General features: G+C 45.6%; 2 protein-coding genes and 1 pseudogene across 3 annotated transcripts; all 3 read right to left on the reverse strand.

Annotated features, from left to right (window-relative positions):
* Nucleotides 1-5,277: 5,277 nt before the first annotated feature.
* Nucleotides 5,278-10,296, reverse strand: LOC124667123 (serine/arginine-rich splicing factor SR45-like). Its single transcript, XM_047204451.1, has 12 exons — nucleotides 10,117-10,296; nucleotides 9,007-9,117; nucleotides 8,536-8,624; nucleotides 8,015-8,061; nucleotides 7,854-7,934; nucleotides 7,612-7,777; nucleotides 7,266-7,440; nucleotides 7,108-7,185; nucleotides 6,093-6,221; nucleotides 5,905-5,977; nucleotides 5,745-5,782; nucleotides 5,278-5,638 (listed from the first exon to the last, which is right to left on the reverse strand). The coding sequence occupies exons 1-12, from the start codon at nucleotides 10,278-10,280 to the stop codon at nucleotides 5,569-5,571; spliced, it is 1,221 nt and encodes a 406-aa protein (XP_047060407.1). The 5' UTR covers nucleotides 10,281-10,296; the 3' UTR covers nucleotides 5,278-5,568.
* Nucleotides 10,297-12,369: 2,073 nt separating this feature from the next.
* On the reverse strand, nucleotides 12,370-16,547 carry LOC124667122 (pentatricopeptide repeat-containing protein At3g13880-like). 2 transcript variants are annotated; one of them, XM_047204450.1, is made up of 7 exons: nucleotides 15,109-16,547; nucleotides 13,963-14,930; nucleotides 13,773-13,840; nucleotides 13,545-13,640; nucleotides 13,358-13,464; nucleotides 12,989-13,262; nucleotides 12,370-12,836 (listed from the first exon to the last, which is right to left on the reverse strand). In XM_047204450.1, the coding sequence occupies exons 1-2, from the start codon at nucleotides 16,530-16,532 to the stop codon at nucleotides 14,180-14,182; spliced, it is 2,175 nt and encodes a 724-aa protein (XP_047060406.1). In that variant the 5' UTR covers nucleotides 16,533-16,547; the 3' UTR covers nucleotides 12,370-12,836; nucleotides 12,989-13,262; nucleotides 13,358-13,464; nucleotides 13,545-13,640; nucleotides 13,773-13,840; nucleotides 13,963-14,179. The 2 variants fall into 2 exon arrangements, with proteins under 2 accessions (XP_047060406.1, XP_047060405.1); XM_047204449.1 differs by lacking the exon at nucleotides 13,773-13,840 and having other exon boundaries at nucleotides 15,109-16,256.
* A 1,300-nt stretch (nucleotides 16,548-17,847) lies between these two features.
* LOC124665069 lies at nucleotides 17,848-24,420 on the reverse strand (annotated as a pseudogene).
* Nucleotides 24,421-26,280: the final 1,860 nt, after the last annotated feature.

Raw genomic sequence — 26,280 nt, forward strand, 5'->3', positions numbered from 1 at the left:
ACAGCAAGCAAGCCGGACACCTACTACGAAACGGAAACGACTTGGCATTTAACTCGACATGGGAACTAAGGGCATCTCCAACCGCGCGACCCAAACGGACGCGCTGGGCAGTCCGTTTTGGGCCGTTTGGGTCGCCGGCCGGACACGCGGATAGCGGCCGCGTCCGCGTGTCCGTTTGGGTCGCGCGCTGCGCCCAACGCGCGGACGCATCGCATAATCCGGAAACACGAAAATAAAAGAAAAAAAGAAAATTTAAACGAAATTTGATTAAAACATATGCCCTATTTTGGGCAAATTTATACATAGCCCTATTTTGGGCAAATAACTAACAAAAGAAGCCCCTATATGGACTTTTAAATTTAAACTAAGTAAAAACCCTCTATTAGGGTTTGGTCGGCGGCGCGGTGGCCGCCGGTGCGCCGCCTAGCCCCTGTGGGCGTCGTCGGCGACGTCGTCGTCGTCCACCCCGGGCGGCGACGCGCTGTTGTGGCTGGAGCGCGCCGGGGACTCCGGCCACGGAGACCACAGGGCCTCCTCCCACGGCGAGTGGGGGTCCGGAGCCACCCGGCGCTGCGCCGGGCGCTGCTGTCTCTCCTGCCAGGCGCGGCGCCTAGCCTCCTGGCGCCGCCGCCTGTCCTCCTGCCGCCGCTGCTCCTGGCGGCGGTCCTCGTCGGCGCGGCGCCTGGCCTCCTCCCGCCGCGCCGCCTCCTCCTCCTCCCGTACCGCTCGGGCTGGCCTGGGCGTAGAGCGCCCAGCCCTCCGCCTCCTCGACCTCCCGCCGCGCCGCCTCCTCCATCTCGGAGGTGCGAATGGCCGCATGGAGGTGCGGCCATTGCGCCTCCTCCTCCGCCGCCGAGATCATGAGGGCGGCGCGGAGGTCCGGGTCCTCCTCCGAGGACTCCGGCTCGGCTCGAGGAGGAGAGGCGGCGGTTGCGGCAATGCCGCACCGCCGCGGGCGGCCTCTCCGATGTGGAGGCCGCGGCGGTATCCTCCCGATGGACGCAACGCCGGCGGACGACGGCGGCTGCTGCTCGCCTCGTCGTCGTTCGCTCCGGGAGCGAACCGTCGCTTCGGGGCCATGGCGGCGGTTTTTGCTCGGGGAGTGGAGTGGGGACTGGAGTGGAGGGCCGGATCCCCTCCGGTCCCCATTTAATAGTCTCCCCGGTCACCGACGAGGTGGGCCCAAGGGAGACGAGGCGACCAGCGCGCGGACGCGAGCGGACGGCGCGTGCCATCCGCGGCCACGCAAACCTAGCCCAGATTTGGGCCGGGTTTGCGTCGTTCCGGACGCCGCGGCCGTCCGCTTTTGCGGTGCGTCCCCGCGCTGGGCCGCGTTTTTGTCCGGCTCGACCCAAACGGACGCGCGGGCGCGGTTTGGGTCGCGCGGTTGGAGATGCCCTAACCCAACTAGCTCTTCATATTTGAATGATTCCCAATTTCCAAAACAAATCGAGCACCTCGCATACATACAAAGAAAAAACCAGGATACGATACGAGGGCGGCCGAGGAATCAACAGCAAAAACAATCGCGCTACCGCTGCGAATCAGCCACCGATCCATCGTCAGGATCCACCACGTACGATGGAAGCCGAAGCCGACTACGGCGATGGCAACGGCGTCTGCTTCCCCTACGACGTGCTCGTGGCCATCCTCCGCCGCCTCCCGACGCGCGCCCTCGCCGGATCCCGGCTAGTCTGCCGCGCCTGGCGTGCCATCGTCGACGCCCACGACCTCCTCCTCCCGCACTACTTCCCCGCGCACGCCTTCCCCGGCATCTTCGTCAACAAGATCGGGTGCGATTCGTGTTCGGCCTTCTTCGGCCCGCGGAACCGACGGTCCGCCACCGCCGCCGCCGACGACGACGGGCCTGCCTTCCTCCGCCCCGTCTTCCGGCACAGCTGGTCCATCGTGCGTCACTCGTGCAACGGCCTCCTCCTCCTACAGAATCACCGACACTACTACGTGTGCACAGGGCCGGCTCTAAGATTTCAAAGGCCCCGGGGCGAACTCTATCAATGGGCCCAACAGTTAAAAAAATCGATTGCATAAACACCGATAATTTTTCAGTAGCAACATACATCTGATAAATTTTCTTATCTTTGTTCGAAACTAAGTATGGTAGAAGCTACAACGCATAGAAAAGGAGACATAACATGCGAACAAACCTCCAAGACTTCGGTAATCATGAGAAACGAGACTTTCGTGCTTTTGTTGACGCGAAGTCATCAATGACAATGTCGAGATCAATACTATCCAGCATATTCCTCTCAATGCAGCAAATATCAAAAGAAGAAGCTTGCTCATCTATGTTGCCAGGATGCTCACTTTCGGTGTTCTGATTGGCATCAAGATTAGCATCATTTTCCTCCAATATATTCTCTGTCTCATCAGGCTGTTCTTCACCATTGGTGATATATAATAGCTCAGAATTTTGATTGGTGTCATTCCTCAAAACAAATTTATTCATGGCCCCCTTTTGAGATTCAATCAACTTGTCTATTCTTTTCTTGTTGTTCCTTTTCTGACAACCAGAGGGATACTTCTTATTCAACATGATTGATGATTGCAAGACCTGACTGTTGTAGTTGTAACTGATACAAAAAATAAACACAATAATTTGGTCAACAAATTGAGAATTTTTCACTTGGAACAATCTAAAATAGAGCCTCATGAAATTTGTGATGAGAGAATTACTTTCAACTACGTAGTCAGTAGTCTCTAACCTGAACCTGCTGGCTGCTGATTGATACGGCTTGCTGATTGATATCTCCCAGGGCCTGATATCTCCACTGACCACTGCAGATCGGTCAGAGCCTGCACTCCGCGTCTCCGCCTCCCAGCTACGTTGTCGTGCGGCCGTGCGAAGTGCCGAAGTGCAATCTTGCCTGAGCTAGTCTCTGCCGTGACCCAGCCCTGCCCTGTATTGTAGTATACAGGTGAGGAGGTTTTCTTCTTGGCTTCTGTGCGGACTGTGCGTGAATTGATTGTTGATTCAATCGAGAACGAGAAGAAACTGAACCGTCAAGAGAACGAACAGTCGAGAAAACGAGCAATGCTAGCGATCGCTGATTATTTCGTGTGCAACATGGACCCTGGGCCTTTTTTTTCTCTACTCTTCCCTGTATTGTACACTACATATTGGGCCCTAATTTAGGCTGGGCCCAGGGCGGTCGCACTTCTTGCCCTGGTCCAGAGCCGGCCCTGCGTGTGCAACCCGGCGACGGTACGGTGCAGCGCTGCCCTGCCAAACCCATCGTTGCCGCCGACGCGCCGCGCCGGCTCCAAGTTCCTCGCCTTCGACCCGGCCGTGTCGCTGCACTACGAGGTGTTCTTCTTTCAGGAGGCGGTGCCGCCACCCGTCCCAGAACCACCGACGTGGGTGGACCTGGAGCAACCATGCTTACCAAGATTGTTCGGGGAAGAGCAATCGTCCGAAGATGAACAATATGACAGCATAGATGATATGGTTTCACCGCCCGAGCAACCGCAAGAAGAAGCGGCCGATGTACCGAAACAAAAATCGGTTCCATTCACCGTCTACTCGTCGCGCACAGGGCGGTGGGAGAACCGGGAGTTCGGCCCTGGACGTTGTGCCCCAGAGCACCTCTACGACATGGTGGCCACTTCGCCTAGCGGCTACGGAAAGACGGTATGGTCATCCGAGTACTGGCGCGAGTCGCTCTACATGCATTTCCACAACAGCGTCCTCGTGATCTTACGGCCCTCGAAGACGACTTACGACATGGTTGAGCTCCCCGGGGAACCCTGCGATGAACAAGAAGAATTTTGCTCGTTGCCCACTAAATCTGTCTTAGCAAGCTACGAGAGAGGGATCCACTACGTGGCGATCAACCAGTTGCAGCTGCAAGTGTGGATGCTGACCGAATCGATAGGTGCTCAGCTAGGGTGGACGCTGTCACACGAGGTCAGCCTCACCCCACATTGTCATATGGTTAAACCTCTTGCAATACAGCCGAGGGTGGCATGGGGTGTGGTTGAAAGCGGCGAGGATGAACTAGTCAGTCTTTTCGAAGATGGTAACTATGGAGAAAGGATATGCAGCGAGGAAAATTGTGAGGATGACATGACCGATGATGAAACCTATGATGGTGAGGACGAGGAAGCAGAAGAACTGGGGAGCAGATGTAGCTCCGTAGATTCCTGGAATTCCGACGAGGACAACTTCATCGATGTTGTCGAAGGCGCAAACTCCCTTGGTCTGCCGGCATGGGGTGGTCGTTGCGAAATCATGGGATTCTATCCACACAAGCATACCATCATCCTCCTACTTATGCGCGAAGTAGTGGAGTATCATCTCGACACGTCAAGGTTGCAGTACCTAGGCGAAGAATATGAGCTTATCAAAGACAGTATGCAACCAGCCTGTTGTGCCTATGGTTCGTTCCCTTACCGACCTTGCTACGTGGATGCGCTGCCGGCACGGAAATTGTCCTTGCCATCTTAGAATGATGGATAGATGGATCTGCTTTACATTGCCCTTCGACTTAAACATCACTTGATCTTGTGTACACTCTCCTGTTTGGTTGATCTATCTTCCTCTATGAAGTGATGCATCTCTTTTGTTACGAGAAGGGAATAAAATGGCCTGGTTAAAACTGGCGAAGCACACCCTAGATTACGGATAACGAGTCTATTCTTGTTGACCCGATCGAGCGGTTAACCCATTCTGCTTTTAGAATTCCATAGACCAGCGACCTAGCTTGCAATGAATTATGTGAAGAAAACACTAGGGTCAATTTGGTTGCTCGCACCGATTTTGGGCATTTGGGGAAGCTGCACTGGGTAATGCAACTGTACATCTAATTCACAGGGTAATGCTAACTAGTTATAGATAGTTTGGTTGCCAACACTTCATTTTCTGCATCACAAAAGCCAAGCCCCAATCATTTGGTTGCCTGAAAATTCCGTTTGGGCTAATCGATTTACATGTAGTGTTATCTTCATCTTCACCCGTAGTGTTTTCCCATCCTCCTAGTTTGGTCACCTAGTAGGGTTACCATGTCGGCTTACCCAACATAGAGAGCACAGCGTAAATTGTGTTTGCCTAATAGCCAAGATTGACCCCTATGGTATATGAAGGGTCAGACCACCAGCACGATGGGATGAAAGGCAGGCACAACATCAGCATACAGCATAGTATAGTTCGCCACTGGCCAAGGGGGTCGGGCATGCCAGGGCAAATGGTGCACACAGGCAAAACGAGCAGAGAACAAAGTATCCAAACACTTAAGATGTGATACGACATGAAAAAAAAACTTCAGGAAGCAACAGTAGACTTAAAAGCTCAATTCAAATATGACGTACTAATTCAGATGAGCACAGGAGAGCAGCAGCTTCAGAATTTAGAAGTATTTTAAGTACAAGACACATAGCGTATCTCCAAGTACAAATTCCAGGAACGAACTTCACCACAGCATGCTAAGACAGCTGATCCATTGGAAGCTCTCAACGTTCGCACCCCCTCGAATCACCACTTGAGCTCACAGCCAGTTTTACCTGCCAAGAGAAAAGAAATCTTACCTGCCAGGAGCACACATGCCATGAGTTCTACTTGCGTGGCCTGGGGGAAGGTGAGCTGCTGCTCCCGCTACCGCTGGAGCTCCTTCCTCTAGGACCCCTGAGAGACATGGCACTTTAGTTAAGATGTGTAGATTGCTATATTACATCTATAACTGGACATGGTGTGAAACACCAGTAAATGTACCAACAGCAGAGTCACCTACCTTCTAGGACTGCGGCTCCTTGATACCCTTCTTGGTCCCTAACAGAGTGTTTGGAATTAATCATTAACATTGAAGAGCATGATCAACAAAACGCAAGCAAACATGCAAAGAACTGTTTGCCATGACAGGCTACAAAAACCACAACAGATGCTGCGCTCACCTTCCTTGGAGGACTGGGTGATGCAGAATAGGATGAATCTGACCTTCCACGCCTCAGTGGAGGCCCTCGGCCCCTGCTACCACAAAGAGGATTATGAATATATATAGGAGTATGATTTAAGATATTTCACAAAGCAGATGAGATCTGTTGGGAGATTTAGAAGGCAGAGGCAGCAACAACTTCATTACCTGCGAGGAGAAATCGATCTGGAGCGAGAGTGAAGAGGGCGGCGAGGAGGAGGGGAACGACTATGACGACGTGGAGGTGGTGGTGGTGGCCTTCTTGGGGGGCTTCTCATTCTCCTTGGGGGTGGTGACCTGAAGACAAAAACAAGAGTTACACAATTAATATACATAACAATGAGGAAATAAAAATCATACACAACAGATGTACAGCACCCAAACAGGCAACACACATAAATGTGAAACAAGTGAAAGAATTAGCAAGCTATCTTGTAAACCAAAGTAACTGGCACATGGATGGGGCTCATCCATCCAACTGTCCCAAGTTTTAGTAATCAGCACCAACACAATAATGACATTATCATGACCAGAATTGAATAGTTAAGTATAAACATGGGAAGGCAACGCCTGCCATAAACTGAACGAAATGCCATAAACATGGAACACATCAGGCCAATGTAAAATATACTCCCTCCGTTCCTTTCTATAGTGCCTATTGTATTTTGGCACGGAAATTAGCGCAAGCCATTTTTTGATACAAAACCCCCTAGTGATCTTAGAGACAAAATGGGAAACTGAAATCAGATCTCAGAAAATAATCCTGTTTCCATAACAGATCGCGTCATGCACTCCCTCTCTCCCGCTATTCTTTCCATAATCAGCTTGGTTTCCACATTTTCTGGACGGGAATAGATTGGTTTCCACATTTTCTGTAGGGGAATAGATTGGTTTCCAGATTTTCTAGACAGGAACAGATTCGTTCCCAGATTTTCTGGACGGGAATAGATTCGTTCCCAGATTTTCTGGACGGGAATAGATCGGTGGAAGGGGTTCTTTGCAAAAAAACATAGCTTTACTCTTATATTCTGAAACAAAAGCGAAAAAACAATAGGCATTATAGAAAGGAACGGAGGGAGTACTATACAGAAGTTCCAGAACACGTACGATAGAACATTGTATTCCTGGGTCAGGTGGGCACATTGCACATAGTGATCGACGGAACAAGATCAAAGTGACTTACCGTCTTCTAGGAGGCCCAGGTGAGCGCCTAAGAGGCCCAGGGGAGCGTCTGCGTGGTGATGGGCTGCCACGACCCCTCCTAGTTGACAGTAGCGAGACCACTGTCAGCAATTCCAGTTACAATACCCTAGATATAAGAATGAAAGTTAGACAACTCACCTCATCGGTGACCTATGCCTTCTAGGTGGTGAAGGAGAACGTCTTCTAATTGGAGATCCTGGTCTACCACGCCTAACAGGGGATGGGTCTGGTCGACGACGAATCGGAGAATCACCACGACGAATTGGGGGAGACCGCTTACGCGGAGGTGAAGGTGGCTTTCTTCGTGGAGATGCTGCTAGCAGGAAAGTGAAGAGGATCATATCATTGCAAGGAATATGCACCTAGAAATTTTAATCCTAACTGGGGACAAAAGCAACAGAGAAATGCCTATAAAGATTCAGAAGACTTTGCCGGGCTAGTACACCCTGAATAACTTATAAGGTATAACGTTTCAGAAGCTTACGTTCCCTAGGCCGCTGCTGGGCATCCTTTTCAACACTAGCAGCACCTTTATCATTCTGAGGAGCATCTCTTTTTGGAGGAGGGGGCAGTGGCTTTGTAGGTGAAGAAGGCTTTTGGCGTGGTGTCAGCGTGAATCTCAACTTAACAACATTTCCATCAATTTGAGCCTGAAATATATGAAGTTGTTAGTCGTTCGCTCATAAGAGAACAGAACAAAAAGAAACACAGGGGCAGGAGGCATACACCATCCATGTAAAGAAGAGCCTTCTCAGCATCAGCCCTCTTCTTGTACTCAACATATCCATACCCACGAGGAAGATTAACCTATATTAAAAGAAGAATAAGTTAGAGCACGTGCCAAGATGAACTTCCACAGATAATGTCATTCCAACACATCTACTTACAATTCGGTCCATTGATAGCTCCACATTCACCACTTCGCCAAAATTTCCTGCAAAATAGGGATAGTTTTCATGATGTTGTGTATTTTGCTTACTGAAGACTTTTAACATGCAGAAGACTGCAAAAAAAGAGTATTGTTCTAACGCTTGTGCACACCCTGTGAACCGGTATCATGAAGTAGACAACAGAACAGAGAAACAAATTTTAGGTCTGCAACAATCTTAATGTGAATACTAATGCAAGGAAATGCACAATGTTTACCAACTTCAGTTTCAAACTCAATGTCTCCAAGCCTACCATTCTCATGAAATTCACAAATGTATATATAACTTCTAGGAAGTACCAGCATTTTTTGAAGACTTGTCTAAACAAAGTTCAGACCAATACATGGAAGAACATGAGTTGTGGGTAACATTTTGAATCAGTTATTTCCTTCATGATAAAATGGAAACAGAGTTGCATAACATTACTACACCTCATATAATTAAGCACAAGACAGCATCAAACATGCAGACAAACTCACCAAATATCTCTTTTAAATGAGCCTCATTAACGTTCCTGGATAGATGATCAACATGTAGAACAACCGACTCAGGAGCAGGAGATGATTTCCTGAAGCAGATACCATCAATTTAATATTCCATGCACAATAAGAGAGCATAGCATATCATGAGTGCATGTTGTTTGTTTACAACAAAACAAAAAAGGCATTGAAATATAAAACGGAATGTGAAACTACTTGTACTGGAACCAAGAAGAACAGCAAATGTGCAACAGCAGCTTATAAAGGAACAGAAAGTTCGAAATAAAATGGGTATCATGGACAAGCTTTCTATTGTCACCTCCCAAATGGCACTCCAAGCTTCTAATCCTGAGTAATTATTTGTGACAAATGATAACAATTAACAATTTCAAACAACATGCTTAACTGTACAAGTATCAATGCAGCACAAGCAGAATAAAAGAAATGTGCAGACCCTCTGCAAGCTCATACCTAGGAGGTGAAGCTTTTTTAGGTGGAGGTGATGGTGAGCGGCCTTTCCTTGATGGTGAACCTTTTTTAGGGGCTGGTGAAGGAGATCGACCTTTCCGCGCTCCAGGTGAACTGGACAGATAACAGTTGCAATAAATAAATGTGCACATGTGAAGTAGAACTAACCGAATAGCACAGCAAAATCCGAAAAGGCCGCAAACAAAACATAAATGACAAGCGACAGCAGTAATATTGAAGGCAGTAGGGAGAAGGAAATCGTGCGCCAAACAGCCAAAACAAACACGAACATTATACCTAAACTGTGAAGCTCAGACGGTGGCAATAAACTCAAATTTTCTATCCCACCTCAAACATCGTTCAAAAGTATTTTCTTAACCACGCAGTTGATACCAGCACCTTGTTTTAATATATACTAATAAAGAGCTACGACGATATTGATCAATCCCAAGAGGGATTAATACTGCGAAAAACACCGAAGGAACAGAAACATACAGTCGAAAACTGTAATGTTTAGCAATTTACACATGAGAATGAACCACCTAGCCCTATAATACTACTGCCTTTTCCAGCTGCAGTTAGCTCCCTTCAGATTCAGTTCTATGAAACGTCTTGTTTATCCTAAAACTACCAGCTTCAGACGCGCAAAACAAGGACTTCAACCACCGCAGCCTCAGTACCTTCTATACAATGACAACCACGCAAGCTCTAGCGTTTGTATTATTTCGGACGAAGCATTGCTCAAGTCAGTAAATCAAAAAAAAAAAAAAAACTTCCAATGATGAGACATTATATGGATGAAAGCAATGGTAAGCGTATGTCATAAGACCCGCAAGTCCCTGAACCTTTTTCAAAGGAACTAGTCCAGCCTTACTGTACTGGATGGGCAGAATTTTCAGTATCTCCTAAATAGCACAAATCTACTGCGGGAGCACCCCCAGCACCGGCATCGAATCCAGAACCTAAACGCCACCGAGGCGAGAGCGGCGGCGGCGTGCATCGAAAATCGACAACAAACAAGTCGCTGAAACCCCCAGCGGCGCCGAAAACATCGCCGTAAATCAAGTCTACAACCGCAAACCGTGTGGATCCGGGGAGGTGTGGTGGTCTCACCTGCGCTTGGCGGCGGGAGGGGAGCGGCTCCGGGACGGGGAGGAGGAGGAGAGGGAGCGGGAGCGGGAGCGCGAGCGGGACGAGCCGGAGCCGGAGGACGCGGAGCGGGAGGAGGAGCCCGAGGAGGACCGCGAGCCGGAGCGGCCGCGGCGGGGCTTCGCCATCGTCCGTCTCCCCGCGGTGGCGGCGGCGGCGGCGGCGAGCGGGCGGGATAGTTGTTGGGTGTTGGTCTGGGTCTAGGGTTTTGCCCGGGGAGGAAGGAGAGGGGGATAATGGTATGGACTGAGATTTCTCTTCGGGCCCATCTGCAGCCTCTAAGAGGAAGACTTCGAAATTCGAATTTGAAGAAATTTTGAAGATACAAACCAGATTCAAGTGTATTTACTTATTTATTATTATATGGACTAGTTACTCGTGTTCGAAATTATATCTCGATCCAGTGCAAGAAAAGTGCAACTGAAGCACTTTTTGGGTGACTAAGGCTTAAGAAATTCTCGGTCGACTAAAACGGTAGCAAATCCTTGGCAATTATAAGTCTAAACCATAGCAATTATTAAGTCACTGAACCGACCCGATGAAATCGACTGAACTTTTGGTTTTTCTTAGCGAGGAATGGTCCCCAAGGACCTAGGAACTTCGCTCATTCCAGCGGTGGGTTACAAATTACAAAGAGGTCCAAGAGAAAAGGAAAAATTGCAACTAGGACCTACAAGGTTACAAAAAAGACCCTAAAACATATGGAGGAAAAGCAATCAACTCGCTGGGACGCACCACTTGGAACGATGACTACAGAAAACGCCAAGTAGGAGCAGCTGGATGGCCTCCGAATCAGCATCACCCTTGGAGGTTGTAGAACAGTCATCAATAAGTGGCTGAGGAGGACCGCCCTTCGGCCATGAAGAGCAAGGGCAGTCGCGACTCCCCTAGTAAGGAACGCACCAAGGCCACGCAAGATAGGTCGCAGATTGGGCCAAGAAACAACACCTCGAACGCCACCAACTCCATTGTGGCTTCACATCGTAGGAGAGTTGACCAAAATCAACAGATCTGCAACTGAGCCTTATTGGAGGGGAGACGGAGATATTACCGCACACATTGTCGGCTCCAACCACTGCAGCGCCACACCATTACCCAGCACCCTGGAGAGCTCCGGCGGTGAACTCCCAAACGGCAAGAAGCCAAACACCACATAGGCAAACCTAGACTAACCTAAACCTAAACCTAAACCTAGCCTAAGTCTACTTCTGTACAAGGGGGAGGACCCTCACCTGATCTTCATGCCAGCAACCGCCGGAGAAGAGGAGGCGAGGGGTCTGCCGGGGAGAGCGGGAGCGGTGGATAGGAAAAGACGCGTAGGTTTCCAGGATCTGTCCAAGACCGGCAAAAACCGTAGTTGCAAAGGCTTAATCCTAAGAAGTATTCTAGAGTTCCTTTACAGTTAGCTAAAATATTTCTTGTCTTATCAAGGGATAAGTGTGTTTAAATGCATGGTTGATGCACGACAGCCTCATGACAAATTCATTCAAACCTCATGTTTACTCTTTCCTCAAACATTTACAGAGGCACAAAAACAAATTCATTCAAACCTCATGTTTACTCTTTCCTCAAACATTTACAGAGGCACAAAAAAGTTACAGACGTTGATATTATACACGACCAAAAAGAATCAACAAGGTGTTGCGCTCCCTTCCTTCATTCTATTGTGAGTTTTGTCAGCTAGCAGCTTTCAAAAATCTTGTAAAATTTATCTAGAGAAGCAACCTGCAGACTCTGCAGTAGGTTCAGAAACAAACTCAAGATCAGCAATGATTAATCGTGTATCATCCATCAAGAAAGGTAATTAGCGCAACTTCTAGTGTCAGTTCTCTACCTGGCAACAGACAACAGGATAGTCTACTTGAAACAATGTCGCGTGTGTTTGGTGGTTCTTAAGGAAATTATGTTAGTATCATAATTCTATCACTTTATAGCGATATAATACCATTGCATGTGTGATAAAGGGTAATGGACAGATAACTTCTAGACAGGCATCTCAGTGTGCCAAGAAACCTATTATAAGATGGTAATCACTACAAATCAGAACTGCAAGTTTGCAGAACTGAAGTACAATCTAAAAACAAAAATCTGAAAAACAACAGCTAACAGAACAGAAATTGCGAAATAACTTATGTACAAAAAGGAAAAAAAATGTTAGTTCTAGGTAACTTTTTTTAGCTGAAAACTGTAGGGAAGGCCCCGACAGTAAATTTTATTAAAAGAGAACAATATGTACAAGATTGAGGGAGGGAATGTACAAAAGGGTGCCCAGGGCATAGCCCAAAGGAACTAAAGAGCATCTAGCCAGGCTATAAGGGGGAATTTGAGGTCGTCCTTCGTTCTGTAAGAAAGAAGGAAAAGGTCCAAGCTCTAATAGAAGGTGCTTCATTTTCAAAGATAAGACCATTCCTATGCTTCCAAATATTCCAGCAAGATGTAGCAAAAGCTTCAAAGAAAAATGGTTTTCCAAAGTTGCATCTAGCCGATGTAATCATCTGGGGGAATTCAAGGCTTTCATTGATCGTGATGTTATTTTTTTTCCCAGCACTGTCTACTGAAAGTACAGCTCCAGAAAAGGTGATCCCTGGTTTACAGCAATCTGTTGTCACAAATTTGACAGAGACCATTTTCTTCGAAAGTGCAGCTTTTCCTTATGAGCATATCCAGGTAACTAGCTGCCATATCTACATGAAACACCAAAATTAGAATTTGAACACGGTATTAGACTGCAAATCTATTTGCCATTGCCTCGGCAGGGAGTGGATAATCATATATCATGACCAAATTTAGATCAAAACATGTAACGAATGCAGAATCTTAATAAAAGGAAACCTACATGAATACCTAGAGCCAATACGAACTCTGGAAGGCCATCCATATCAGGGTTGTGGCATTGTGCTGATCAAGTACAACATGAAGGTTCACTGAGCTGTATAGAATTGATATTTCCAGAATGGCAGAAAAGCTTGTTGGACCATGGTAGAAGTTACATTCTTTCAACTGGATATGATATGAATGGATAGCCACTTAATGATGGTGTGTGTCAGCAGTATTGTTTGTGTACTCATGCATTTGCAAATGTGTACAGGGAACTGGGGTGTATCGATTACCTTCAATGAACATGTCAGATATTAGAAATTTCTAGCTTAGCTAAAAGATATAAGGCATAGAAGAGTAACACTAGCCATCAATGTATAGGGTTTACCTAACATTTACACGTTCACAAGGTACAATTGGGTATTGTGCTTTATCAAAGCGAAAAGTACATAAGCACTCCAGCATATGTGCAATTCGTAACAGTATCCAAAAGGCCTAGCAAATACATAAACCATCAGTCTACAAAAAGTAGTGACATGTTAAGGCATCACATTCAATGGTTAAGATAAGCTCACCAGGGTGTAAGCTGGAATCTGTTTCTGTAAGAAGATCGTGGCGATTGGACAAACCACAGGCCATATTTCGGATTACTTCTTGATCTTACGACATTTCTTGGGGAACCATAAACAAATAGAAGAAAAAATCAGCCATAGTAAAAAGATCAGTGAATCATCCTACTCCTTTCTTCAAATAGAACTTCTGAATTAGCAACAATGTAGACAAAGGTCCAACACACAACTAACCAGAGTTATAGAGTGTAAACAGAGTTAATCATTAAAACCTCACATGAGGAAAGGCGAACAGCAGGTACCTAATGCAAAATTTGATGGACAAACAGAATTTTTTTAGGTACCACAAACAGATGATCAAATCAATCAACATATAAAGGACAGAAAGTGGAGAACGCTGGCAGCCTGACGATAAAGATCATACCTTATGGAAACAAGATCAGATTTCTTTTTGGAGATTTGAAGATTGCCCGTGCCAATAGGTGTGCAACCTTGCAGATGGATCGTGGATCTGTTCTGACTTTGGCTGACATGAATCTTTTGAGGTTTTCTCCTCCAGTATATATGATTACAGTAAGATTATTCATTGGGAGGGGAGGTGGCCATTCAAGAATTCACCTTCCGAATCATTACACTGGTCATTACCAGTAATCGCCACAGGAGCATGAGCCATCTCTGAAGTGATGGAAGCGAATCGCGTCTCTCAAGATGATCTCTCTACTTTCGCTCTTGGATATTAACTTCATAGTCAGGTGGCAGTCACGGCAGACTCTCAAGTTCTTCATTACTCGTATAGGTGCTGACTGTGGTAAATGAATCATTCCCAATGCCACAGCTAGTTTCTCACTGTGGCAATTCATCCAATTTTGCTCTTTTCCAGTGATTTCATCTGACACAATGCTGATAGTATCATTGGTTGTCAATTTATCAATCTTGGAAAGCATCTCTGCAAGTTTCGTGTATACTGCATTGCTCTCTGGATGGGACTTGTCACCCGCAACAAAAGAGTGAACTCCAGACTTTAGTTCGATCCAACTAAGACCAGGTTCTTTCTTCACGCCTCGCTCTTTCATCAAATCTCTAATTTTTGAAGCTAAGGAGAGATCCCCGGCATCCAGGTACATGTTGTAGAGATTTACATAGGATGCCGAGGAAGCAGGCTCTAGTTCCATTATCCTATCGGCAACAAGTTGACCTCTCTCCATGTCTCGGTGGATACGACATGACGCTAGCAAAGACCGCCAGATGATAGGTTCGTCATGGAATATTGAATCCCTTATGAAAGCCTCAGCATCAGCTAATCTCCCAGCTCGTCCAAGGAGATCAACAACACATGTGCAATGCTTTGTGGTTGGGCTCAACCCATATTCCTTTTTCATGATTTCATAATACCTACATGATACAAGAAAAGGAGATGGACCTATGAGGAACAGGTATTACTCTAGTACGTATAAGACAGTAAGATGCGCTACAGCAAACACAAAATCGTCAAAGTTCTATCCATGCATAGTTCTTTTTCTGATGAAGATACTTGCACGATAAATGATGATAAAAAAGGCCGAAGGCTTACCTGAGTCCCTCATCAACCAATCCTCCATGACTACATGCAGTAAGGACAGCGAGAAAAGTAATCTCATTTGGCACCACTTTTGCATCCACCATTTCATTGAAAAACCGTAAAGCCTCCCTTGCACAGCCATGTTGTGCATGGCTTGATATTATTGCAGACCAAGAGACAACATCATGCAATTCCATTTCCTGAAACCTCCGAATTGCAGCATCAACATCCCCTGACCTAGCATACATATGTATGCAAGAGTTCCCCAAGGCAGTGAACCGTCCAAAACCAGATTTCGTGGCAAAGCACTGAATCTGCTCGCCAGTCCTTGCAACAGCCAAACTGGCACATGCATTCATCACACTCGATATAGTGAAAGGATCAGGTTTCAGTCCAGCACCTAACAATTCATGGAACAAGGTCAGCGCCCTCACGAAAAGCTCATTTTGGACACACCCTGAAATCATCGCCGTCCAGGTGACAACATCTTGCTTCAGAACAGATCTGAAACACCTGAATCCATCTTCCACACAGCCAGAGTTGAGGTACAAGTCAATGAGTGCGCTCCCAACGAAGTCATCTCCCTGGAAACAGTGCTTCAGCACTTGCCCATGTATCTGTTTCCCGAATTCAAGGTCGCCTGCCAGGTTACATGCTCGAATGATGCTGGGGAATGTGAACTCAGTAGGCCCTGTTCCTCGACTCTGCACCTCCAAATACAGACTTAAGGCCTCTCTCGCGACTCCCTTACCAACTGCAGCCTCATCACGACACAGCCCCGCGATCATGGCATTGAACACAACCACATTGGGGTCAGGCACCGACTTAAAGAGCGCGACAGCTTCAGCCAACGCGCCTCTCTTGGCATACATGTCAACCATCGCGCTCAGAAGAAACATGTCGGAATCCAGCCCAGCCTTCACCACGCATCCGTGAACCGCGGCGGCGATATCCCTCACGGAGTCACCGCTGCCAGAGCAGCACTTGATGACGCTGCCAAGAGCGAAAGAATTCAGCCCCATACCGCGCCGGCGCATCAGAGCAAACACCTCCAGCATCTCGTCGCGCGCGCCGGCGCGCACGTACCCGGAGACCAGCGAGTTCCACGAGACGTCATCCCGCTCCTCGGCGGCGTCGAACGCCCGCCTGGCCCCGCACATGTCGCCGCACCTGGCGTACATGCTGACGAGCGAGTTGGAGACGAACACGCCCCCGTCGAGCCCCTCGAGGACGGCCAGCGCGTGCACCGCCTTGCCCTCCCTCAGGCGCCCCGCGCGCGAGCATGCGGTGAGGGCGGCCGTGTACGTGAACCGGTCGGCCTTGACGCCGGCGGCGTGGCGGGCGCGCTTGAAGGTCTGGAGAGAGGCGTCCGGCTGGCCGTCGCGGGAGTAGGCGTCGATGAGGAGGTTGAAGGAGACGGCGTTGACGCGCGGCATTTCGTCGAGCAGGCGGCGCGCGGGGAGCGGGCCGAGGCGGCAGTAGGCGGCGAGGAGCGTGTTGCGGAGGAAGAGGGACGGCGAAGGGTGCGCGCGCGCGATGTGGGCGTGGACGGCGGCGGCGTGGCGCGGCGTCGTGCCGGAGCGGAGGAGGTGCAGGTAGTACGCGTCCTTGGACGGGAACGGAGGCGGCGGCATGGCGTGGCGTTGAGCGGGAGCGGAGGTGGTGGAGGTAGTAGGCGTCGAGGCTGCGTGCGACGGCCTGGAGGAGGATGCGGCCGTGGCGTACAGGCTGCGGCGAGCGGGGCCGGCCGGGTGGAAGGAGGAGCTGGGGACATAGCGGCGCTCGGTGTTGCGGAGGAAGCTCAGCATTGGAGGTGTTTGGTGAAATTCGCGGTGGCGGCGGAGGAAGCCGGGGTCGGCGAGGGTGCGGCGCGAGGCGGAGAGGGGCGTCGATCAGCGACGGCGGCGAGCAGTTAAGCCGTCCCGGCGGACGGCGGGGGAAGCCGCAGGTTGAAACTGGCTAACTTCCTTGTTGGGTCTCTAGTGGTTTGGAAAAATGGGCCAGTACTTGGGTTGGGCCCGGGTACATTTCTATCTGAGATTGCTTTTCTTTTGCAGACAAGCCAGATTTTTCGATTTTTCATTTTTTTTAGTTCATCTTTTCCTCTGGTTTTAAATTTAATTGTTTTTTCTTCTTTAGATGTGGTTTCTCACCGTCCAATTTTATTAAAACACGGTACAAGAACACACACTTACAAATACATACATACACTCGTCTCTATGAACGCACTCCCATTCAATCTCTATTAGCACCTCGAAGAGACCAAGCGATTCCTGTTGGACTGGTGCCACTAACCTCCTAACCATTCTCTGTGCTAACTGCAATTATAATAGTTTATATTTTTATTATAATGGAAAAATCATCAATTTTTTCTAGACTATTGATTCCACCTTATCTACAATTTTAATTAATTAGCATGCAACATCAATCAGGTTATGAATCTTGATGACATTTATTTATTAAATACATAACTATTTCACATTGGTTAAATCATATTCAAGTTTGACAACTTACTGTTGCCCAAAATAAACTTTATAAAAGTATATCCCCGCTGCAACGTGTACACTTCATTCACGAATAGATGGCCTCCATGAATGCAAACATAAAGCTAAATTTAAAATTAACAAAACTTTTAACGGTTTTCTATAAGGACTTGCATCGAATCAGTGTTTCCCGCCCCGAGCACTAATGAAATGTTTTTCTCAGGGTTTGGACGAGAAGATCACAAGAAGAGTGTTAGTAACTTGCATGTTAATGCAGGCCGATACCTGAAAATTCAGCAAGCATGCTCAAACTATTCACAGATTACGGAAAGTGGAATCAAATTTTTTGATCTTTCTTCAAATATTTACAATGCTACAAAAAACACACGGGTGCCACTACGCCTACTCCCTTCTATCTTGTGATCACTCATGTTGGCTAGCATCTTTCAAAAATCTTGTAAAGTTTCTCCAGAGAAGCAACCTACATAATAATTGAAAGAACAAACTCAACATCAGGAATCGTTCATAAATATCATCCACAAAAAAGGTAAAGTAATATTTGCACAACTTCTAGTTGTTGCACTTTCATGTCAATTTTGTTTGCTACCTGTCCACAGCAAACCATATAGTCTACCCGAAACAATGTCTTGTGTATGTAGCTCAGTGATTCCTAAGGAACTTATTTTACGCATTGCTTGGTAAGAGAATTTAACGACTTCATAGGCAATATTCTGAGCAAGGAAGTGTCCATGCTTTGTTGAGAAAGGATAATGGAAATAAAATTTCTACACATGCATCTCAGGAATTGCAGTGCTAGAATTGAGCATTTCATGGACATGAGTGCAGTAACAGCCTATAGTGCCATATAGAGAACTAAATTTTTACAAGTCCAGAGAATAAGTAAGAGATTGAACTATATATATATAAGTTAACAAATATAAAGGGAAACTGAACAAAAGTTAAGAAAGAACCTGCACAAACGTTCCATCGGTTGCCATCGACTTCGGGGCTTCAGGAAAAGTCGCATGGATGGAAACAAGACATGCTGAATGGTCCACTCGCGTTGAGCCCATGCTGCCTCGGCTTCCGCGAGCAGTTCTTGATCAATCTCATCTTCATCTGTAGTGCAATATGTAACAAGCACCAGCAGCATTTAACTTTGGATGAAAAGAACATACAATTGCTTCCATGGAATATGTAGATGCAGCATCACTTATCATCAATATTTCTTTATTATATAAATTTCAGTGTCATGTTATTCGGATGAGTAGTAAACTGGGCAAAACTATGGACTCAATTAGCAACTAAGATGTTACACTAAGCATATATGTTCTTTCTGCACTTCAATGGGTATACAATACAGTTACCAACAGTCTCACCTGTATTTGTTGAATCATTATCACGTTCACCACTTGCCATGCAATCTTTATTTTTCTTGTATAACTGAATGCCGTTGCCAGATGGATTTGGAAGGATGGGAGGATGAAGTGCATAGAAGTTTCCAATAGCAGCAGCTGCCGTCCTGAAGCAGTCTCTTTCAACATCCCATGTAACCTATTATAAGATGGTAACCAGTAAATATGAGGATTGCCAGTTTGGAGAACTATTGTACAATCTAAAACAAAATATGTCATGAAGCAACATCTCTTGGGACTGCAATTACGAAATAACTTGGAATATAAAACAAGAAGAAGTTACTCCCGGATACCTAGCTGAATCTACATAAAACACCAAAACTAAAATTTGAACACATAGTATCAGCCTACAAATTTACTTGCCATTGCCTCAGCAGGGAGTGGATAATCAAATATCATGCCCAAATTTAATTACCATATAGGACTACAATGAACGTGACAGCTTAATAAAAGAAAACCTACATCATTTCCCAAAGTTAACGCGAACTCTGGAAGACGATCCATATCAGGCGTGTACTGATCAAGTACAACAGGAAGTCTGGTCAAGTTGCCGCTTTGGTCAATGTGAATAGAGAAGTACTCATTAATCATCTCAGCATTTTCTTTCAGGATCTCAGTGTTCACCTGCAGACAAGCAATATCTTCATCAATGGAGCTATACAACAGGAGTCAGAGGATTAAGCTGTAATACAAGAATCAAGAAACAGAAACAGCATGAAGGTGGACAAATAAAAAGTTACATCTGTTCCCCATCACCTACAAGATAAACAAATACTCAATCAATTAAGAAAACAACTTACTTCTGCAATTTCCAGTTTCTCCTTGTCATTTTCATCACTAATTGATTCGTCATCTTTCAGAGCCATCATCATCAACTCCCGAAGCGGAGCTGGTTCACTGAGTTGTATAGCATTGAAGTTTCCAAAACGGCACAAAGCTTGTTGGTACATGAGTTCTTTACTGCATCATAAAGTTGAATCATCAATCCCTCCCACACACAAAAAAGCCAGTACCATATAATGGCTTAGGACAGAAAAATGTCGACACAATATTTGGAAGAGGCGGCAGTAGTTGCGGGCTTTCAACTTGGATATGAATGCATGGATAGCAGTTGGATGATGGTGTGTGAGAGAGCAGTATTGCCTGTCTACGCATGCATGCATTTGCAAGTGTGAAGAGAGAATACAGTTTCGATTGCCTTCAATTCATCAGATATTTCAAAAAATTAGCTTAGGTATATACGTCATAGAAGAGTAATACTAGTCATCAACGTATAGGATTTACCTAACATTTACCACATTCACAAGGTATAAGCGGGTATTGTGCTGTATCAAAGCGAAGACTTCATCCGCAACTCCAACATATGTGCAGTTCTTAACAATATCCAGAAGTCCTAAAGCAATACACAAAAAAGTCAGTCTAAAAAAATGGAGACAGATTCAGGCATCACAGGTTAAGATGAGCTCACCAGAATGTAAATTTGTATCTATTTCTGTAAGAAGCTCATGACGACTGGATAAATCACCAGCATCTTTTGGATTTCTTCTTGATCTTACAACATTTCTTGGGGAACCATAGGAAAATATAAGACATAATCAGTCCCAGTAAGTAGAAGAAATGTCAGTAAAATACTCTATCTGTTCCTCTAATAGAATTTATGAATTTGCCACCAGTGTAGAAAAAGGTCCAGAGGTACTTAGTACAGAATTTGAAGGGCATAAGAAAAGACAGAAAGTGGTGAATGCTGTCAGCTAGCAAGGAGGAGTTCAGGACACACCTTACAGAAACAAGGTCAGATTTCTTTTCAAGATTTGAAGATTGTCCATGCCAATAAGTGTGCAGCCTTCCAGAAGGATCACGTGGATCTGTTCTGACCATTTGGCTCGGAATCTTTTGAGATTTTGCTCCTACAGTATAATAATATGATTATAGTAAGATTATTCGCTGGTGGCAGTTTCACGCATTATTTACTAGATAGCTCAATAATACACAGTTAACTAAATATAGTGTCTATTTTGAAACTTCTTAGGTTGAAAAGGTACTAAAACTGACACTGACGCATATTTATGGGATGATATGCTACATACCAGTAGGCGTGTTGACCTCAGTACCTTTCTCCTTTTGTGTGCTAGCTTGAGTAAGTGCTGAAGTATTTACTGCCTGCAATGCACATCGAAAAGCATCACCAATGTGCACAAAAGTTCACATCAAAATGTAAAATACATATGCACATAATATTCATTGTCCAGATAGCTAAGTATATATCCATAAGTTAGCAGTAGGTTGGACCATGTATTACAAAAGTACATTGCACAGGAGATAAGTAGCTTTTGCAAACAGGCACACTTAGAAAATAGGTAAAAGCACTAGCATCAAGTATTAAATACAAGTGGGTGGTTGCCTAAATGTAGAAACCCCGGGTAAAGTTCTGCAATATACTGCATTCCTAAGTGTCGCAAATATAACAATCTACTTTGAAAGGAGTATATAAACAGCATTGACCATAGAAGTAAAATTGTACAAGTAAAAAGTGAGGCTTGACTAAAGATCTAAGCTTGACTATTTCACCAAGGATCATCTAGTGATAAGTCCATTTTCCACGAGAGCAAGTTTTTCAGAAAATATCAGTGTACGAACTTGTGCATAACTTTCCGCAACTATTACACATATTTGGAAACTGAGGCATTTATGCAAGTGGTAGTAGCTTTGGAACAGATACAGTCTCCAAAGACGGTGACCAGTTATGCAGTGGAGAGTAACCAAACAGTTTTTATTTTACAGTGAAAGTAACCTAACAGTTTGTCAGAGAAGTAACCATACTTGCACTTAACATAGAACAAAAGGCCAAGTATCAATGGATTTACGTAAGCATAACCGATGAATAACCTGAGTTTGGAATATCCTTGTGGTATTACAATTCATCAGCTTTTCCTCAATAGCATCTTTAATCATTTCAATAATACGCTCTTGATTCAAGAGGCTAACCTGCAACCAAAAGAATCATTAAACCATTTGTTCAAATCCAGCAATTGCAGAAATACTTGCACATCAAGCACCGGATTTCGTCACAGCATACCTCTTTTTTGGTTGGATGTATATTGACATCCACATGTTCTGGTGGAAGATTGATGGACATGTATATGAAGGGCTTAGATGCTTGAGGCAATATTGCAGAGTACACAAATTCAATAGCTCTTTTCAAAGAAGTGCAGTCTACAAGCCTATCTGGAGAGTAAAATGAAGACAGTTATTAGCTAAAGCAAAGAGACAAGCATATAGCGAAAATGCAAAAACCTTGCTTTTCGATGCATTGATAGAAAGCAAAGAAACAAGCACAATATGAAAACATAAGAGCTATACACAAATTCAATGGGTGCATAACTTGAAACTTTGTTGGTCTTACAAAAGCATTTCATAAAAGATAACCCTGTGTCTATCAAAGTAGACATCAGTTAAATGGCCAAATTGCCACTCTCTTTTTTAACTGACAAGTATATCTCTATCTTATATATTCAGCTAAATGGCCAAACTGCCAAACTCTGGTCAGATTTACATGACATGTTATTATCCAGACTTTTAGTGCATAAAATTAACATAATTTATTTATGGAGGAAAATCTCTAAAAAAAATCTCTATTGCCATGTGTGATCTGCAAATGCCATTGAGCTGCAGCTATCTTCTTTACCATTTATGAAAAGAATCATAGTAGTCTTCTTTGCCACATAGTTAGCATTTGAGATGAAACCATCCATCCTGAATATTTCATCTACAGCATTCTCATCTGAAACCTCTATTTCCATCAGATCACGGACAACAGAAGCCCCATAGACATTCCTGATAGCATCTATCCTTGAAGACGTGCTTGCACTATGAACATCTGCTCTATTGGCTCCATGCTGTGACAAGAGAGGATGCAAATGTCACCCTCCAAGTGATGAGTTCACATAAATATCTATATTTACCTTTCCACACGAGAAGTGTGACAAGAGAGGATGCAAATATCACCCTCTTAAAAGTGATGAGTTCCCATAAATATCTATATTTACCTTTCTACACGAGAAGTTCACGTTGATGTGATGGACTGCAAACCGACTGATGAAGTCCACTATCTTGGGATAGTCATCATTGGAGTTCTGCAATGTTTTCCTGCGAGCTACCATATTGTAAAATAAATTTTCAACCTGCATAGAAAAAAAAATTGCTGTAAGAAACGCAGTACATATCAAATACAGCAATAGTACTACATGCAAAGCTGCAAACCCACCATGACTTGAGTTCCTTTAACTGCAGCACAGGGCTTCGGGTCATTCTCCATTACTCCATCCCTATATGACACTCTGAGGGGAAACATGGTAATGATCATTAACAAAACGCTTTTTTTTTGCCAGGAAATTATCAAACAGCTTCAGGGTCAAACAGAAAGACTTGAAGTTACACATGGACTGACCTGTAGCCGTGCAGTTGGCCTTCCGTTATTGTAGTCACGGTAACATGGCCAACGTAAGTCATACTGGCCAAAGCCTCTCCTCTGAACCCCATGGATGTAATCGTCTGCAGATCCTCGTATGCAGACAACTTGGAGGTAGTATGCCTCTCACACAGTATTGGCAAGTCCTCAAACTGTGAAACGAATCCAAGTTAGTTAACACAGGTCCTGGTCATCAACAACGCTTACACAAATGCTTGATCTGTGTGCTGCTTAAGCAAAATTCTGAACATGCCCAACTCTTCATATGTGCAACATCAGCATTGTAATTCTATATAGAGTAGGCTGTCAGTGACTAGGCTCCCTTGACAGTACGCCACAAGCCTAATATACGATACATCGTAGCGCAGCAAACAACTGAAATGCTGGCATGCCGCCTAGAGGCAACTGGCGCTAACAATATTGTGTTGCCTGTTAACGGTAAGGTGCGCCCTCAACTACCCATAAGCCGCTTCCTATGCAACGTTTGTTTACAGCTAAAGTCGGAACAGACAGATTCAGTGTGCAAATTCACAAGACTGTAATTCCCAAAACAAATCGCCCACATGCCAGGCAAATCCACCACATGACCACAGGATTAGGCAGAAACCTCAACTAACAGCTCGCGAATCCCAGCATTTCGCAGGAAATTTGGCATTAGAAGGTATTGGAGTGGGGGATTCGTTTCGGGGTTTAGGGTTTAGGAAGCGGGCATTACCCGGATGCCGTGGCCGTCGTCGGAGACCTGGATGAGCTTGAGGCCGCCGTCCTTGACGGTGACGGAGACGGTGGACGCGCCGGCGTCGATGCTGTTCTCGACGAGCTCCTTCACCGCCGAGGACGGCCGCTGGATCACCTCCCCCGCGGCGATGCGGTTCACCACCGACTCCTCCAGCCGCCGGATGCGGGGCGGTTCCCCGCCGCCGCCGCCGCCGCGCAGCGTCGGGTCGTCGACGTCCATGCCCGCCGCCGTGGCGCGCGGAGACCGGGCCGGGAAGGTGGGAATGCGGGGAGGGGGAGACGGTGGAGGTTCGCCGAATTGGTAGTCGCGCGGTACAGTGATTATTCAGGTCTTTTTAGGCTGGTCATAGTGCATAGTATCATACAGTAGTATCATGCATATGATACTTGTCTATGATAATATCTCTATAGTTGGTGGTATTATAGAGTTGTATCATAAACTTCTAAATTTATTGTTTTGTAGAATCCCAATGTAAATCTATGTACAAGATCTATTTGGCATTTACTTTTCTCGTAACGTGCGTTATGATATAGTATCCACCTATGTTACTCTAATCCTATCTCTCCTCCTTAATTACATGCCACATCATCATTTTTGTGGGCCTAGTATGCATGATACTACCTATGATACTACCAATATGGCCAGCCTTAAGCTCTTTTTCCTTTTTTTCAGGGAAAAGCCACCACGTCCAACTTTATTGATGATTAAACAATAATTAAATGGTTCACGAAAAGAGAATTCAAAAGAAAAATCAGGGAGCCATGACTCCTTTTCTGTGAGTCGTTTATCATCGAGTTTGTAGAGGGTTCGTTGTTTGCCGCGTGACATCGTATCGTGACGTAGCATTGGAGTGTGGAGTAGCGTTGTGCAAACCGTCTTGACCTTACTTCTAATTGATATACCTTCTAGGGTGTATTCTCGAAAAAATTCAGAGATTCATCAACAAAAGTACAAGAGTTCTTCGCACTAAAACAGACTTTAGCTATCTTGTCAGCAACTTTTAGTTGCACAATGAGAGCTATGCATTCTAATGTGCAGCAGGTCAAGACTTGCAGTGTCATTTCCAATTTAATATATACTATTGTATCAGGCCAGAAACTTGCCAGAAAACATCTACATCATCTGCTGAAACTGGTTTTTGCTCCAATGTGATGGAAACGATGGTTATTTTACATCTTCATTTTTTTTGCTCTCAACCGTCAGCCACATATATACAGGTTAAGCAAATGTTGTGTCATTTTGAACCAATTTACCGTGGTGTCATTTTGAACCTGCAGACTGCGGGCAGCTCCAAGCCCTGCCATACTTGTTACTGTTTCCTGAAACTGGAGACTGTCCGTTCGTAACCATGTCCCTGAACCTAGTCACCGGATCATTCGTGAGCTCTGTCCACAGCGCATGAAGTAATCTGAAGTATGCGCATATTGTGAGTACAGGATAATCTATAATTCTTCTACTACATCCAAATCACCAGAATGAAAATCATGCTACCAATCTACTGACCAAATGGCCACCCATCCGACTCCGGTCCAGTTAATTAATTGGTGCAGATTTCACTGAAACAGAGCTCAGCAGATATGAACTCTATCTCACTATCAACTGCATTTCAGATTTTTAACAGATTCAATCGCGAACCCGATCCTCCGACAAACTCAGCATCAGTTCAAGCAGCCGGTGAACCTAGCTACATTTCAATGATGCACGATCACGCACATTGTCGATGGACATCTATCAACGCCAACCTGTTGCATTAAGGCTCCTTACACAAATTTTACACAGCTCTGCTTTACCAGAAACCTAGTGTCTCTGAAGATCACAACTTTGTGTCTGCTGCATGATATCACAACTTCCCAGTGATGTGGAAGCATTGGAACAGTTGCGCCTTCGATGGAGCACAACCATCAGTCAGCCATCTCATGGCCAGGCAGGCAGCTATGTGGGCATAAGCTGGCACCCTTGGACTCCAGGTGACTCTGCTGGCAACGTGGGACGTCCATTAAAACACCTGTAACCTGTTGTAAGCACCACCTCCTACTCCTAGGAGACCGGTAAAACAAACTCATCCTTTTTCAATGAAAT

This window comes from Lolium rigidum, chromosome 6 (genome assembly GCF_022539505.1).
Source record: "Lolium rigidum isolate FL_2022 chromosome 6, APGP_CSIRO_Lrig_0.1, whole genome shotgun sequence".
Classification (NCBI taxonomy): domain Eukaryota; kingdom Viridiplantae; phylum Streptophyta; class Magnoliopsida; order Poales; family Poaceae; genus Lolium; species Lolium rigidum.